The 10,180-nt window shown below is 64.5% G+C and overlaps 3 protein-coding genes across 3 annotated transcripts in view; 1 reads left to right on the top strand and 2 right to left on the bottom strand.

Annotated features, from left to right (window-relative positions):
• The window catches only part of MNEG_7125 (hypothetical protein), a gene marked incomplete at both ends in the record, with an annotated part of 1,961 nt that extends 1,507 nt beyond the window's left edge, over positions 1–454 (top strand). The window contains 2 exons of the mRNA XM_014044401.1: positions 23–96; positions 306–454. Coding sequence (XP_013899855.1) covers positions 23–96; positions 306–454 — 223 coding nt within the window. The remainder of the gene's footprint in view (positions 1–22; positions 97–305) is intronic.
• Positions 455–2,232: 1,778 nt separating this feature from the next.
• MNEG_7126 (Protein transport protein yif1) lies at positions 2,233–4,483 on the bottom strand (the record flags this gene model as incomplete). The annotated part of the gene is made up of 7 exons (XM_014044402.1): positions 2,233–2,330; positions 2,483–2,587; positions 2,818–2,977; positions 3,244–3,396; positions 3,587–3,657; positions 4,013–4,123; positions 4,390–4,483. The coding sequence occupies 7 exons, from the start codon at positions 4,481–4,483 to the stop codon at positions 2,233–2,235; spliced, it is 792 nt and encodes a 263-aa protein (XP_013899856.1).
• A 3,343-nt stretch (positions 4,484–7,826) lies between these two features.
• MNEG_7127 (hypothetical protein) lies at positions 7,827–9,253 on the bottom strand (the record flags this gene model as incomplete). The annotated part of the gene is made up of 4 exons (XM_014044403.1): positions 7,827–8,117; positions 8,345–8,584; positions 8,822–8,979; positions 9,208–9,253. The coding sequence occupies 4 exons, from the start codon at positions 9,251–9,253 to the stop codon at positions 7,827–7,829; spliced, it is 735 nt and encodes a 244-aa protein (XP_013899857.1).
• Between the last annotated feature and the right edge of the window lie 927 nt (positions 9,254–10,180).

Genomic DNA, 10,180 nt, shown 5'->3' on the forward strand with positions numbered 1-10,180 from the left:
GGGCCGCATCCTGATGACCAAGATCGACTGTGAGCGCGCCGGGAAACATCCCTATGGAGGTTTCATTTAAGGCCCAGCAGGCTGGCGCGGGTGCTTGTCAGTCGGGGCGCCCCCATCGCAGGCGCATGGGGCAGCCCAAGCCGGCTGCACCAGCAAAAGGTGTCCAAGGATGCAGCACAGGCCCCGGCACAGCCCCCCACCCCAAACTGGCGCCGCCCCCCCATCGCCCAGCCATCCCCTCGCCCGCCCGCCTCCCGCACGCTCAAACACCGCACCCTCTCCCCCCCCAAAAAACAAAACCCCAGGCGGCGCCCACGACAAGAAGTTTGCGATCGCGCAGGGCATCAAGGCGCTGCCCACCTTCCACATATACCACCGGGGCGTCAAGGTCGGGGAGATGACAGGCGCGAAGATCGAGAAGCTGCGCGCCCTAGTGGAGGCCCACGCGCTGTGAACAGGGCAAGACAAATATCTTCCGTGCGGCGACGGCCCCTGGGCGCGGGCTGGCGCCACAGGCCCCAAGCCTGCTGCGCATTGTACAACCGTTCTAGGGAGTGAGACGCCCCTGGCCTGCAGGTCGGGGCGATCCGCCCCCCGCGCCGCGCAGTCCCTGCGGGCGCGCGCGGGGGGCGGGCGCGCGCCCCGCGGTGCCAAGTCGGCCGGTGGCTGCGCACGACCCAGAGGAGGAGAGAAACAGGCTTAAAAAATAGACGAGCGAGGCGGCGGCTCGGCGGCGGTCGTCGCACCTGCTAGGGGCGCGCGCGGCCGCCCCCAAAGGAATCCTGTGTTTTGCCGCAGGCCTGACGCTCTGAAAAAGAAGCAAACGCACAGCTCCCACCGGGGGGCCACTGCAGGGCCCCAAAACAGAGGCGGGGCCGGGCGCCCCTGCACGACCCTGCCCACCCTGACTCGTGCAATGGAGGCCAGCACACCGCTGCGGGCCGTTTGGCATTGCATTGCACACCAGGCTCAGGAGGTCTCGACCAACTTGCCTGCTGTTTGCGGGCGGCTCTGCTGCCACCCGCGCGCTTGAGCCTCCGCCTTGCACGCTCATCAAACATCACTTCCTCGCGCAGGGGCGTCTGCCTGGACGCCCGCCCATCGAGGCAGCTCGAGAGACGCGCTCGTACCTGTTTCACACGAGCGCGCGTGCGCACGTCCAACAAAGTCGAATCCTCAGCACCGCCGCCGCGGCGCCGGTTTTGCAATGCAGTCGCCGCGGCCGTTTTTGTATGTAGCATAATGCTCTTTACTCTCGTGCGGCTCTCCCCACGTTTTCAAATGCGGGCTCCTGGGGTGCGCAGCCGTGGGCCCAGATTATGGTGTTGATGCTGTTGATGACTGCTTTCCCGACTGGCACAGTTGGTGGGGTTTGTGTGTGCGTGTGCGTTAGCTACCGGTGCGGACAGGCGGCCGCCCTGCCACGAAACATGCCTGAAGCTGCTTTCCGGACGAAATGTGACTGCGGGGTCCTCAGAGTGGGGAACCCTTGAGCTGACTCGTGTTTGTCCAGCCGCGCCCCTGCACCTGCACGGGCGCCGCTCGAATTGTGTCAGATTTGCCACGTCTGACGGCGCGCATTTGGGCGCACCCATACCTCGTTTTTCCCCAGTGGCCCCTGGCTGGGCCAGCCAGCAATTACAGTGTGTACAGTACACAATACCTGGCACGCAACCACCACGCACACTGGCAACCCGCACCCCAAAACGCACTGCTGGCTCCAGACAGCGCCGCACCCGTCATCCCACAGCGCGCCCGCGAGTCTGGTGCCGCGACCTTTTCCATTCCCAGGGTAACCATTCTTTAACGTTACAGAGATGCCAAGGCCAGTTCTCATGAGCAGCCGGCTCTCAGAATTCGAGACGAGGACCGGCAAAAGATGGGTTCGCCGTTGACACACGACCCACATGGCCCCTGCATACGAGGCGGATGACCTCAACTGCCCGCGGGCGTGGGAGGGGTGCTGAGGCGCCCAGTGGGCGCGCAGCTGAGCCGTCGCGGGTGGCGCCAGGCCCTGGTGAGTCAACCCCGCGGCGCGAGGCCTAGCCACCAAGCCCAGGGGAATTGGAAGCCGGCCAGCGCCAACAACAGGTAGTTTGTGACCTTCATGTCGTTGCCTGGGTGACAAGAGGCCGCGCGGGTTGTTGGCCGCCCAGAGAGCAAGGGGTTTTGAGCGAGAGGGTTGCATGCGAGTGTGAGTGGAGAGGAGGTCGCGCCGCGGCTGCCCTGGGCTTAGGGGCCCCCGGGCAGGGCCGGCAGTGCGGTGGCACCTGCCGCGCCTGCCCAAGCACGCTCAGCATAGTTGCCGTTGAAACAAATGCCGCCGCCACCTGCAGGGCCGCAAGCCACGCCGCGGGGTAACCCCCTTTCCCGCTGCCCCCTAACGAAGGCAGCGATGCGCCGCACACCCTGTGTATCGCCGTGACGCTCCCTGCTGACGCAGCTGTACCGCGGCGGCTGCCCCCAGGTGCCCCCGGCTCACCGTACTGCCGCGTCTCCTGGAAGATGACGCGCTTCATGGTGCGCACCATGAACACGCCCATGCACAGGCTGCCGTACCCCCACGCCGCGTAGTACGCCGCGCGACCTGACAGGGCGCACGGGGCGAGCAGGGGGCAGTGGGAGCCATCGGGGCCAGCCCATTCCCCTATCAAGCAAAAGAAACACACGCAATGTGCATCCAGATGCTCGCTGCACGCAAAGTCGGCTCAGCTGCCTGCAAGAGATTACCGTATGCAACAGGGGCAGGCGCCCAAAAGCTCATTGCTCGGCTGCGGCTGCCGTCGCGCCCCGCCCCGCCCCCAGCCGCGGCCCCACCTCCGAGCTGCTGCGCCGCCACGCTGATGCAGACCGACACGAAGGGGTACCCCGTGTAAGCCAGCAGCTCGCTCCACGGCACGCCCGGCACCGACATCGCCCGCAGGACAAGCCACGCCGCCACCCAGTGCACGCCCCAGGCCACGCACGTCCCATACACCTGTCGGCCGCGCGGGTTGTATGGGGGGTGGAAGTGAAGTGCAGATGTGATGAAGGGCAGAGAAGGGCATGCCCAAAGGTGGCGCCCCAGCCGTCAGGCAGCCCGCCGAGCAGCGATCCAAGCCGGGCCTCCTGCCGCAGCACGACGAGCCGCGCGCCCGCTGCCTCCTCCCTCCGTCGCAGCCGCCAGAGCAGCGCGGGCAACCGGCCCCGCGGCCCAGCGCGGCCGCCTGCCCAGCCCCGAGCGCCCGGCCCCCGGCTCCCCACCATGTTGCTCATGGCCTCCGGCCTGAACTTGCCCCTCAGCGCGAGCAGCACACAGTTGAGCAGCGCGTAGGTCCACGCCGCCATCAGCGGCACAAACAGGTCCGGCGCGTTGACGTCCGCGGCGGGGGGCCGGTATTTCTGCCCGCCCGCAATCTGGCAATACGAGGTTTGCGGGGACGCGGTTGCGGGCGAGCGAGGGGGGGGACAAGCAGGTTCGATGGTGAGCACGTGGCTCCGAGGGCGGCGCGAGGGAAGGATGCGTGAGGGCGACGGCGGGTGCGGGGCGTCGGGGTTGTTGCAGGGAGCCGTGTTACGAGCGCACGGCGTTGAGTGCGGCGCGCACCTGCTCGTTGGCGCGCGTGTAGGTCCACCTTCCTAGGAACGGCGCCAGCAGCATCAGCACCTTGCTGCTGACTGGGGTTCGAGGGCCGGGGCGAGGGTTGGGGTCTCACTACCTAGGCGGCACAGCGCAGCAACGTGAAATAAGTGGCGGCGGGCGGCAGGCAGGCAGGCAGGCGCTGCAGCACAACGGAACCCCTGCAGCAGGGCAGCTGCACACAGCAGGTGTGGTGATAACCAACGCTTGCTGTCGCTCGTTTCTAAACGCACACGCGAATGTGCACGTGTGTGTGCGCGCGCGCTCGCGCTCATGCTCGCGGCCACACGTACGCCTACGTGCCCGCACACAGAACAGGCAAGGCAGCGGCTGCCCTGCACGGGCTGCCCCTGCGCCACCTGGCCCCCCTCCCCCGCGGCCCCCGCCGCGCACCGTAAGACGGCGTGATGTTGAACAGCGCGCTCATGGTGCCGCCGGTCATGTTGGTTTTGAGCCACCCCATGCGCTGCTGCACGTACTGCTGGGGGGCAGACAGCAGGCCACCTGGCAGCAAGCGGGGATTGGCGTGATTGAGGGGGGGAGGGGGCAGAGTTGAGATCCACTCGTGCCAGACTCAGGATACGTTGCTGTTGCGGACGCTTCGGGATGCGGGAGTGGGACTGCAAGCCGGGCTGCTGCAGCCGAAGCAGCCGCAAATCAAGGACACGAGGGGCGGCGGACAGGCGCGCGTGCTGGAACCCTCGGCAGCGCCGCCCGCGGAAGACCCCTGGGGGTGTGCATTGCGAGTTGGTCCCCGCCCACCACCGCACCTGCCGCCATGAGGCCCAAGGGGGAAATGCCAGACATGAACCCGCCGGCGTCGCCGCCCCCCATCATGCTTGACGGCCCCTGAGCCGACACCATCGCAGCGCGGGTCAAGAGGCCGAGGGTGAGGGAGTCAGCGCGTGCCGCCCCACCGCCGGATGGCACTGCGGCAGCGGCGCGTGACAGAGCAAGGCAACAATCGCGGCCCGCAACGCCACTGCTGCATACAGCTGAGAATTTTCAGCGTTGCGCCAGTGTTTGCCGGCTCGGGCGCTGCTGCAATCAGGCCGAGCGCTTCGGCGCCGGGGGCCGTATTGGGGTGCCCTGGCGAAAGCGCACCTGGCTGCTCGGCCCTTGAGGGAAGGGCATTTGAAACTGTGTGTGGCCAGACGTTGGGCCGTACTGACCATACTGCTGCTGCTGTTGCTGCTGCTGCGCGCCGGGCATGTAGGGCTGCTGCTGCTGCTGCTGCTGCTGCGGCATGCCACCGGGGTACCCGCCCCCGCTGCCCGACAGCGACCCGTAGCTCCCTGGTAGCCCGTAAGACTGCTGTGCCTGCGGCTGGCCATAGCTCCCGTATGACTGCGGCAGGCTCTGCTGCTGCTGCGGCTGCTGCGGCTGCTGTTGGGGGTACCCTTGCCGAAGCGGTGAATGCTGGTGCGGCGACGGGGGCGGCGGGTACCCTGCGCTGTATGCACCAGGCGCGCCTGACGATCCGGGGCCCTGCAGAGGCTGACCTGGGGCCGGCCCCCGTGGAGGTGGCGGGCCAAAGTTATATCCCGGAGGTGGCTGCATGCGGGATCAGACGCGTGAAGCTGGTGTTGGTTGGTGAAGAGCTATGGGACACGTCGCCGCGTGATACTTGGTATATGGATGATCAGCGCGACGAATGTTTGCGGACAACTTTTTTATCCACCACCCTGCGTGGATCTTGATCTCGTGAGCGCTGACTTCAGTAGAGGGCGTGAATGTAGTAGGCAACAAGTGCGGTCAGCTATTTTTTTTTTGTAGTTGGCATATCGTGCTCATCCGCTGACCCTGGTGGGGTGTGCATCGTGTGTGCATTCGACCCACATTCGACCTGCATTCGACGGTGTGGAGGCGTGCTGGCGTCGCAAGCCGACGCTCCTGCGCGGCCGGGCCTGCCAGTGCCAGCTGCAGCAGCACCGGGGCATGATGCGCCGCTTGGCATGGTTGAGCAACTGCGCGTCCATCCCAGGGGACTCGCTCGGGTGAGTTCAGGGTGAGTCGGAGAGTTGCCGCCAGCACAGCAGACACAAGCAGGCACGATTGCGGATTTTTCAACGACCGCTTTTGATGGCAAAACTGCCTGGTGCTGTCATATCGCGCGGGGCAGCCTGGAAGCGGCCGGCCGCCTCATGGGGTGGTGCACGGGCTCGCACCCAGCTGGCTGGGGGGTGGGGGGGGGCGGGGCGAGACGCAGCTCACCCACAGGCACGGCGCGGGGCAGGCCATCGTGCCCGGTCAGCAGCGCCGTCGGCAGTGGCCGGCCTATCCATCAAATTCCCACGTCACCCGCAAGGCATCGGACGGGCTCAGCTGTGGCGTGGCATGACGGGAGAGGGAGAAGTAATTGCTCAGGGCACCGGCTCTGCCAATGCTGTCAGCGGCTGCATGGCTGGCTGAGGTGCCGTCTGCGCTGGCGCGTTCAGTCCACAAATTCCGCAGATAATGACATTATGTGACCTGGGGGGATGGGAACACTTCAAAGCTGCAAACCAGCGCGCTTGTGTATGCGACTGGTCGCAATGCACGACTGTCTACACATGGGCGCGCTCGTATGTGCAGCCATGGGCTGAGCTGTACGGTCTGACACTGTTTGCAGTGGTTGTCTGAGGTGCGCGGTGTGCTGCGTGCATGCGCATTATGTCAACTTGGCCTCAAAAAAAGGCACAGACGCACCATGTATGCAAGCTTCAGTCACTATCATGGACCGTCAGCATGTAGTCACCTCCTGCCAGCACCCCATGCAAATTAGAAAGGCTATGGAGGGGCAGCCCTCGGCAGTCAGGTACAGGGCTGTTTCGCAACTGTTACAATGTCGAGCGGCTCATGCGCATGTGATTGGGTTGCCATCCTATGAGACACTGCCTTGCCGGCGATGCCCGATGCCCGATGCCACAAGATTGAGACGACAGTTTGTAATTGCAAGATTTGACACTCGTCTTCGGGCAATCTCCACTCAGTCTCTGCGCCTGCAGGTTTGGGCAGCCTGGGCACATTTCGCACCCTCGCAACGAGACTTGTCTCAAGCCCACCGAAAGTGATCAAAAGGTGTGCTCAAGGCACTGGCTGGAACAGCACCAACTCAGGCGGCCAAAAAACGCGAATCACACAAGGTGTGAGGCTCTGTGCAGTACACAAAAGACACGCAGGCATCGATTTTGCCATCACTTTGGATGGGGATCAGTAGACTGGGTTATGTTGCAGCAGTAGGGAATCTGAAGGTCAAGGGGGGGAGCGCCACGGAACAGCCCGTGGAAAAGCCCTAGTGAACCGCACGCGGGGCGGTTAGTCATGGACGCGAGCGGCAACTGGGCGGCGCATGCACAGGCCCACTCGCACTTCTCAAAGAATTTATAACAACACAAGTGCTGGGCCAGCCGCGCTCGACGCCGCGGGCTGAGGCGGCTGCGCATGCAAGGCCGAGGCGCCCAGCTTCAGGGTCGCATTAGGGCGGGCGTCGAGGATCGGTTGGTGGAGCAGGCCAGTTCTCCGGGACGGACGAAACAGGCGCAGCGGCCACTATGCCAAAAGGTGGCGTATGCCAAAGGTGGCCCCATCGTGGCCGCAAGGTGCGCGAAGGCAGCGCTGTGCGCTGTGAATATCTCCTCCCAAATCTCTCTCTGAGAGGGCTGCTCATGGGCCGGCGCACAGCAGTTGCGGCGACAAGGCAGCAGATCTGCCCAGTGGGGCCATGTATGAAAAAGGGTGCCTCCCAGTGAACCCTGCCTCGTGTGCGTCCATGTACACGACAGGCACAAGCTGTACCAACTTCCAGTCCAGCAGAGCACCCAAAGATTGCTGGGGCACAACGAAACGGCAAAAAATCCGGCGGGTGGAAACAGGATGAACAACAGTGCCAGGGGGGCCAAAAGGTGTGCTGGGGGGGGGCGCCTGTCCATGAAATGCATGCCTCCTCGCCGCGCAGGTGCGGAGAGGGCGCAAGGGCTCGGCCGCCGGCCGCATCAACGACTGTTTTTTGTGAGCGGTACGATGCGATGAGGGAGCGCTCAAGAGCGGCCTATGGGCTCACGGGGGCCCAGCCACGCTCAAGGGCCCCATCGGAGGAATCAAACGCGCGGTCCAACTACTCAATTTGCTGCGCCTGACAGCTGCGCTCGGCATCGGTTTCTCTTCTCTGACTTCACCCCGGCCCGCCGCCACTGCCCCGTCGCGGAGGAGCCCTGCTTGCTCGCGCTCACGCGCGCAGGCGGCGGCGCCCGTAGCGCTCGTTCTCTGGGGTGTCGGCCTGGGACATGGCGACCGCCTCGCCGGCCTGCGCAACCGCAGTGGGGCCGCCGCCCGTCTCAGAGATTCCATTGGAAAGCGGGCCCTGCTCTGTGAACCCCAGGCTGTCCAAGAAAACGAGCCGCTCCCTGCCGAAGCCCTGCCGGGCCTCGATCGGGCGCCAGCGGAAGGTGGAGGAAGCTGAGGAGGTGGAGTAGTCGCTGCTGGGCGTGGTGCTGCGGAGCATCGGCATCCCGTTGACCTGCAGGTTGGAGTGACACATACACACACATGGCCGAGAGAGAAGTATTGTTTGCATGAGTAGTAAGGAGGCGGTCGTTTGTCCGTAGACCAGGCGGTGCAAGAGGGTGGACATGTGTGGCCCCAGGTCGAAATACTAAGCAAACCAAACCCGCAACGGCAGCTGGCGCCCTCGCATGCCACACTGCCTCGGTGATGACCAGCTCCCGGCGCCTGCAGCGCGCTCACCGCAGACATGGCCCTGTAGCCCTGCTGTGTGGTGGCGATGGCGGTGGGGCCGAAGAGCGTGATCTGGTTTTGGGGGGCGTACCCGCCGTCGGACAGGGCGAAGCTGCGCCGAGAGTTGTCCTGGCCGTTCTGGGAGACCGCCTGGCTGCGGCCGCTGGGGTACGTGTCGCCTGCCGTGACCACGGTGGCGCCCTGGTTCTCGTAGATCCCCATGGAGCGCGCATGGGACCAGGCCTCGGCCTAGCGAAGGGTTTGAAGGTTCATCGGCAGAGTTGGGGGGCGGTGTGCGGGCGAGGCAGGCAGGCGCATTGGGCAGCAGGGGTCAGAGGGAAGCTTCGAAAGCTCAGCGCTTACATGGTGTCTGGACACGTGCATGAACAGCGGGAGGGCAAGGCGCGCGGGCCAGGGGGCGTGGACGGCGAAGCGCGTCTCGCAGAGTGCAATCCAGGCGACATGCACCAGGCGCCAGGCTCACACCTCGCGGGCGTGGGCGTAGATCTGCACCGGGTTCCTGTACGGGTTGCCGCCCTGCGTGACAAAGCTGTCGGTGACCTGCTTGAGGCCGCGGCTCGCAGCCACCTCGACATGGGACAAGGCCGACCCGACGGCGCCCAGCAGGCGCGCCGCGCTGGCACCTGGGGCAGGCGCGACAGACCCAAAGGGCGGAGGAACGCGCGTGATGTCGAGATTTTTTTGATGCGTTGCGCGCGGATTGTCGACTGGAAAATCCACCACCACCACTGCAGAAGGCATGCGGTGCAGGTTGTGATCGTGGTCAACAGCAAAACTTGCGCCGGCCGCTGCCAACAAGTGCGCTTTGCCCAGCCGCCTTTGCGGGTGGGGGTGGCTGGTCGGCCGCTCACCAGGGAGCAGAAGGCACGCCAACGCGAGAAGAACTGTTCTGCACATGATTTCCGCGCTTAACCCTGTCGTTTGAGTCATATCGGGAACGGCAGCAGTCGAGGGGCGATATTTTGGGCTGATGGCCTGAGTTGCGCAGCCGCGAGCTCGTCCGGAAGCTAAATGACCATAATTTGCGTGTGATCATCGCAGCTGCCTGTTAAGTCGGCGGTCGAGGGTGGCAGCCACCGATTTGGCTGGGTCAGGCGCGGGTGGAATCGCCCCACACCTTGTGATTTGAAGATCTCTTACGCCAAAATTCCTAACTGAGCACCCCTGGTCGAGGAATTCCGAAGATCTTGTGCGGCGAGCGGTCAAGTGAACCTGAGAACCTCTGTTATTGGGCCTATAGCAGTGCACGACAGCTGAGAAGCAAACGTGTAGGGCTATATGAAACTATGACAGACAGACAATGCCGAAAGCCCGTGCTGGCCCCTGATTTATGGGGCGATGCTCGTCGCTGGCAAGGACACGGCCAGGCACCAGCGTTGACTACTACTTCCTGTTCACCATTGGGGGGAGCCAGACTGATCCATATGCAAGGTTTTGCGCTGGCTTTTGAGCCATATATGGCCCACTAGCCCTGCGGCCAGCGCTGCATGGGTGCGGCGTGCGGTCTTGGGGAAAACACAGTGCTACGTTGGTGGCGTGGGGGCGACGTAGGGCACGCCCTGTGTCGTCCAGACGTGGCCAGTAGCTGTTGGACCTCGTGCGCGTACGCAATTCGCCGAGGTCATCATCAGGTTACAGGGGCTGCTTGAGCGCCTGAATCGAGGAGTGCCTGCTTTTGTTGGCCCCGCGAGGTTCCATCCACAAGGATGCAAGGGCCTGAAATGGACACGGCCAATCCAACAAATCTGCATGCATTGGAGTGGCAGGATGCAGCGCACAACCACGTGTGCAAGCGGGATGGTCCAGTCACCCGCCTTCGCAGTC

This window comes from Monoraphidium neglectum, assembly GCF_000611645.1.
Source record: "Monoraphidium neglectum strain SAG 48.87 unplaced genomic scaffold scaffold01232, whole genome shotgun sequence".
Taxonomy (NCBI): domain Eukaryota; kingdom Viridiplantae; phylum Chlorophyta; class Chlorophyceae; order Sphaeropleales; family Selenastraceae; genus Monoraphidium; species Monoraphidium neglectum.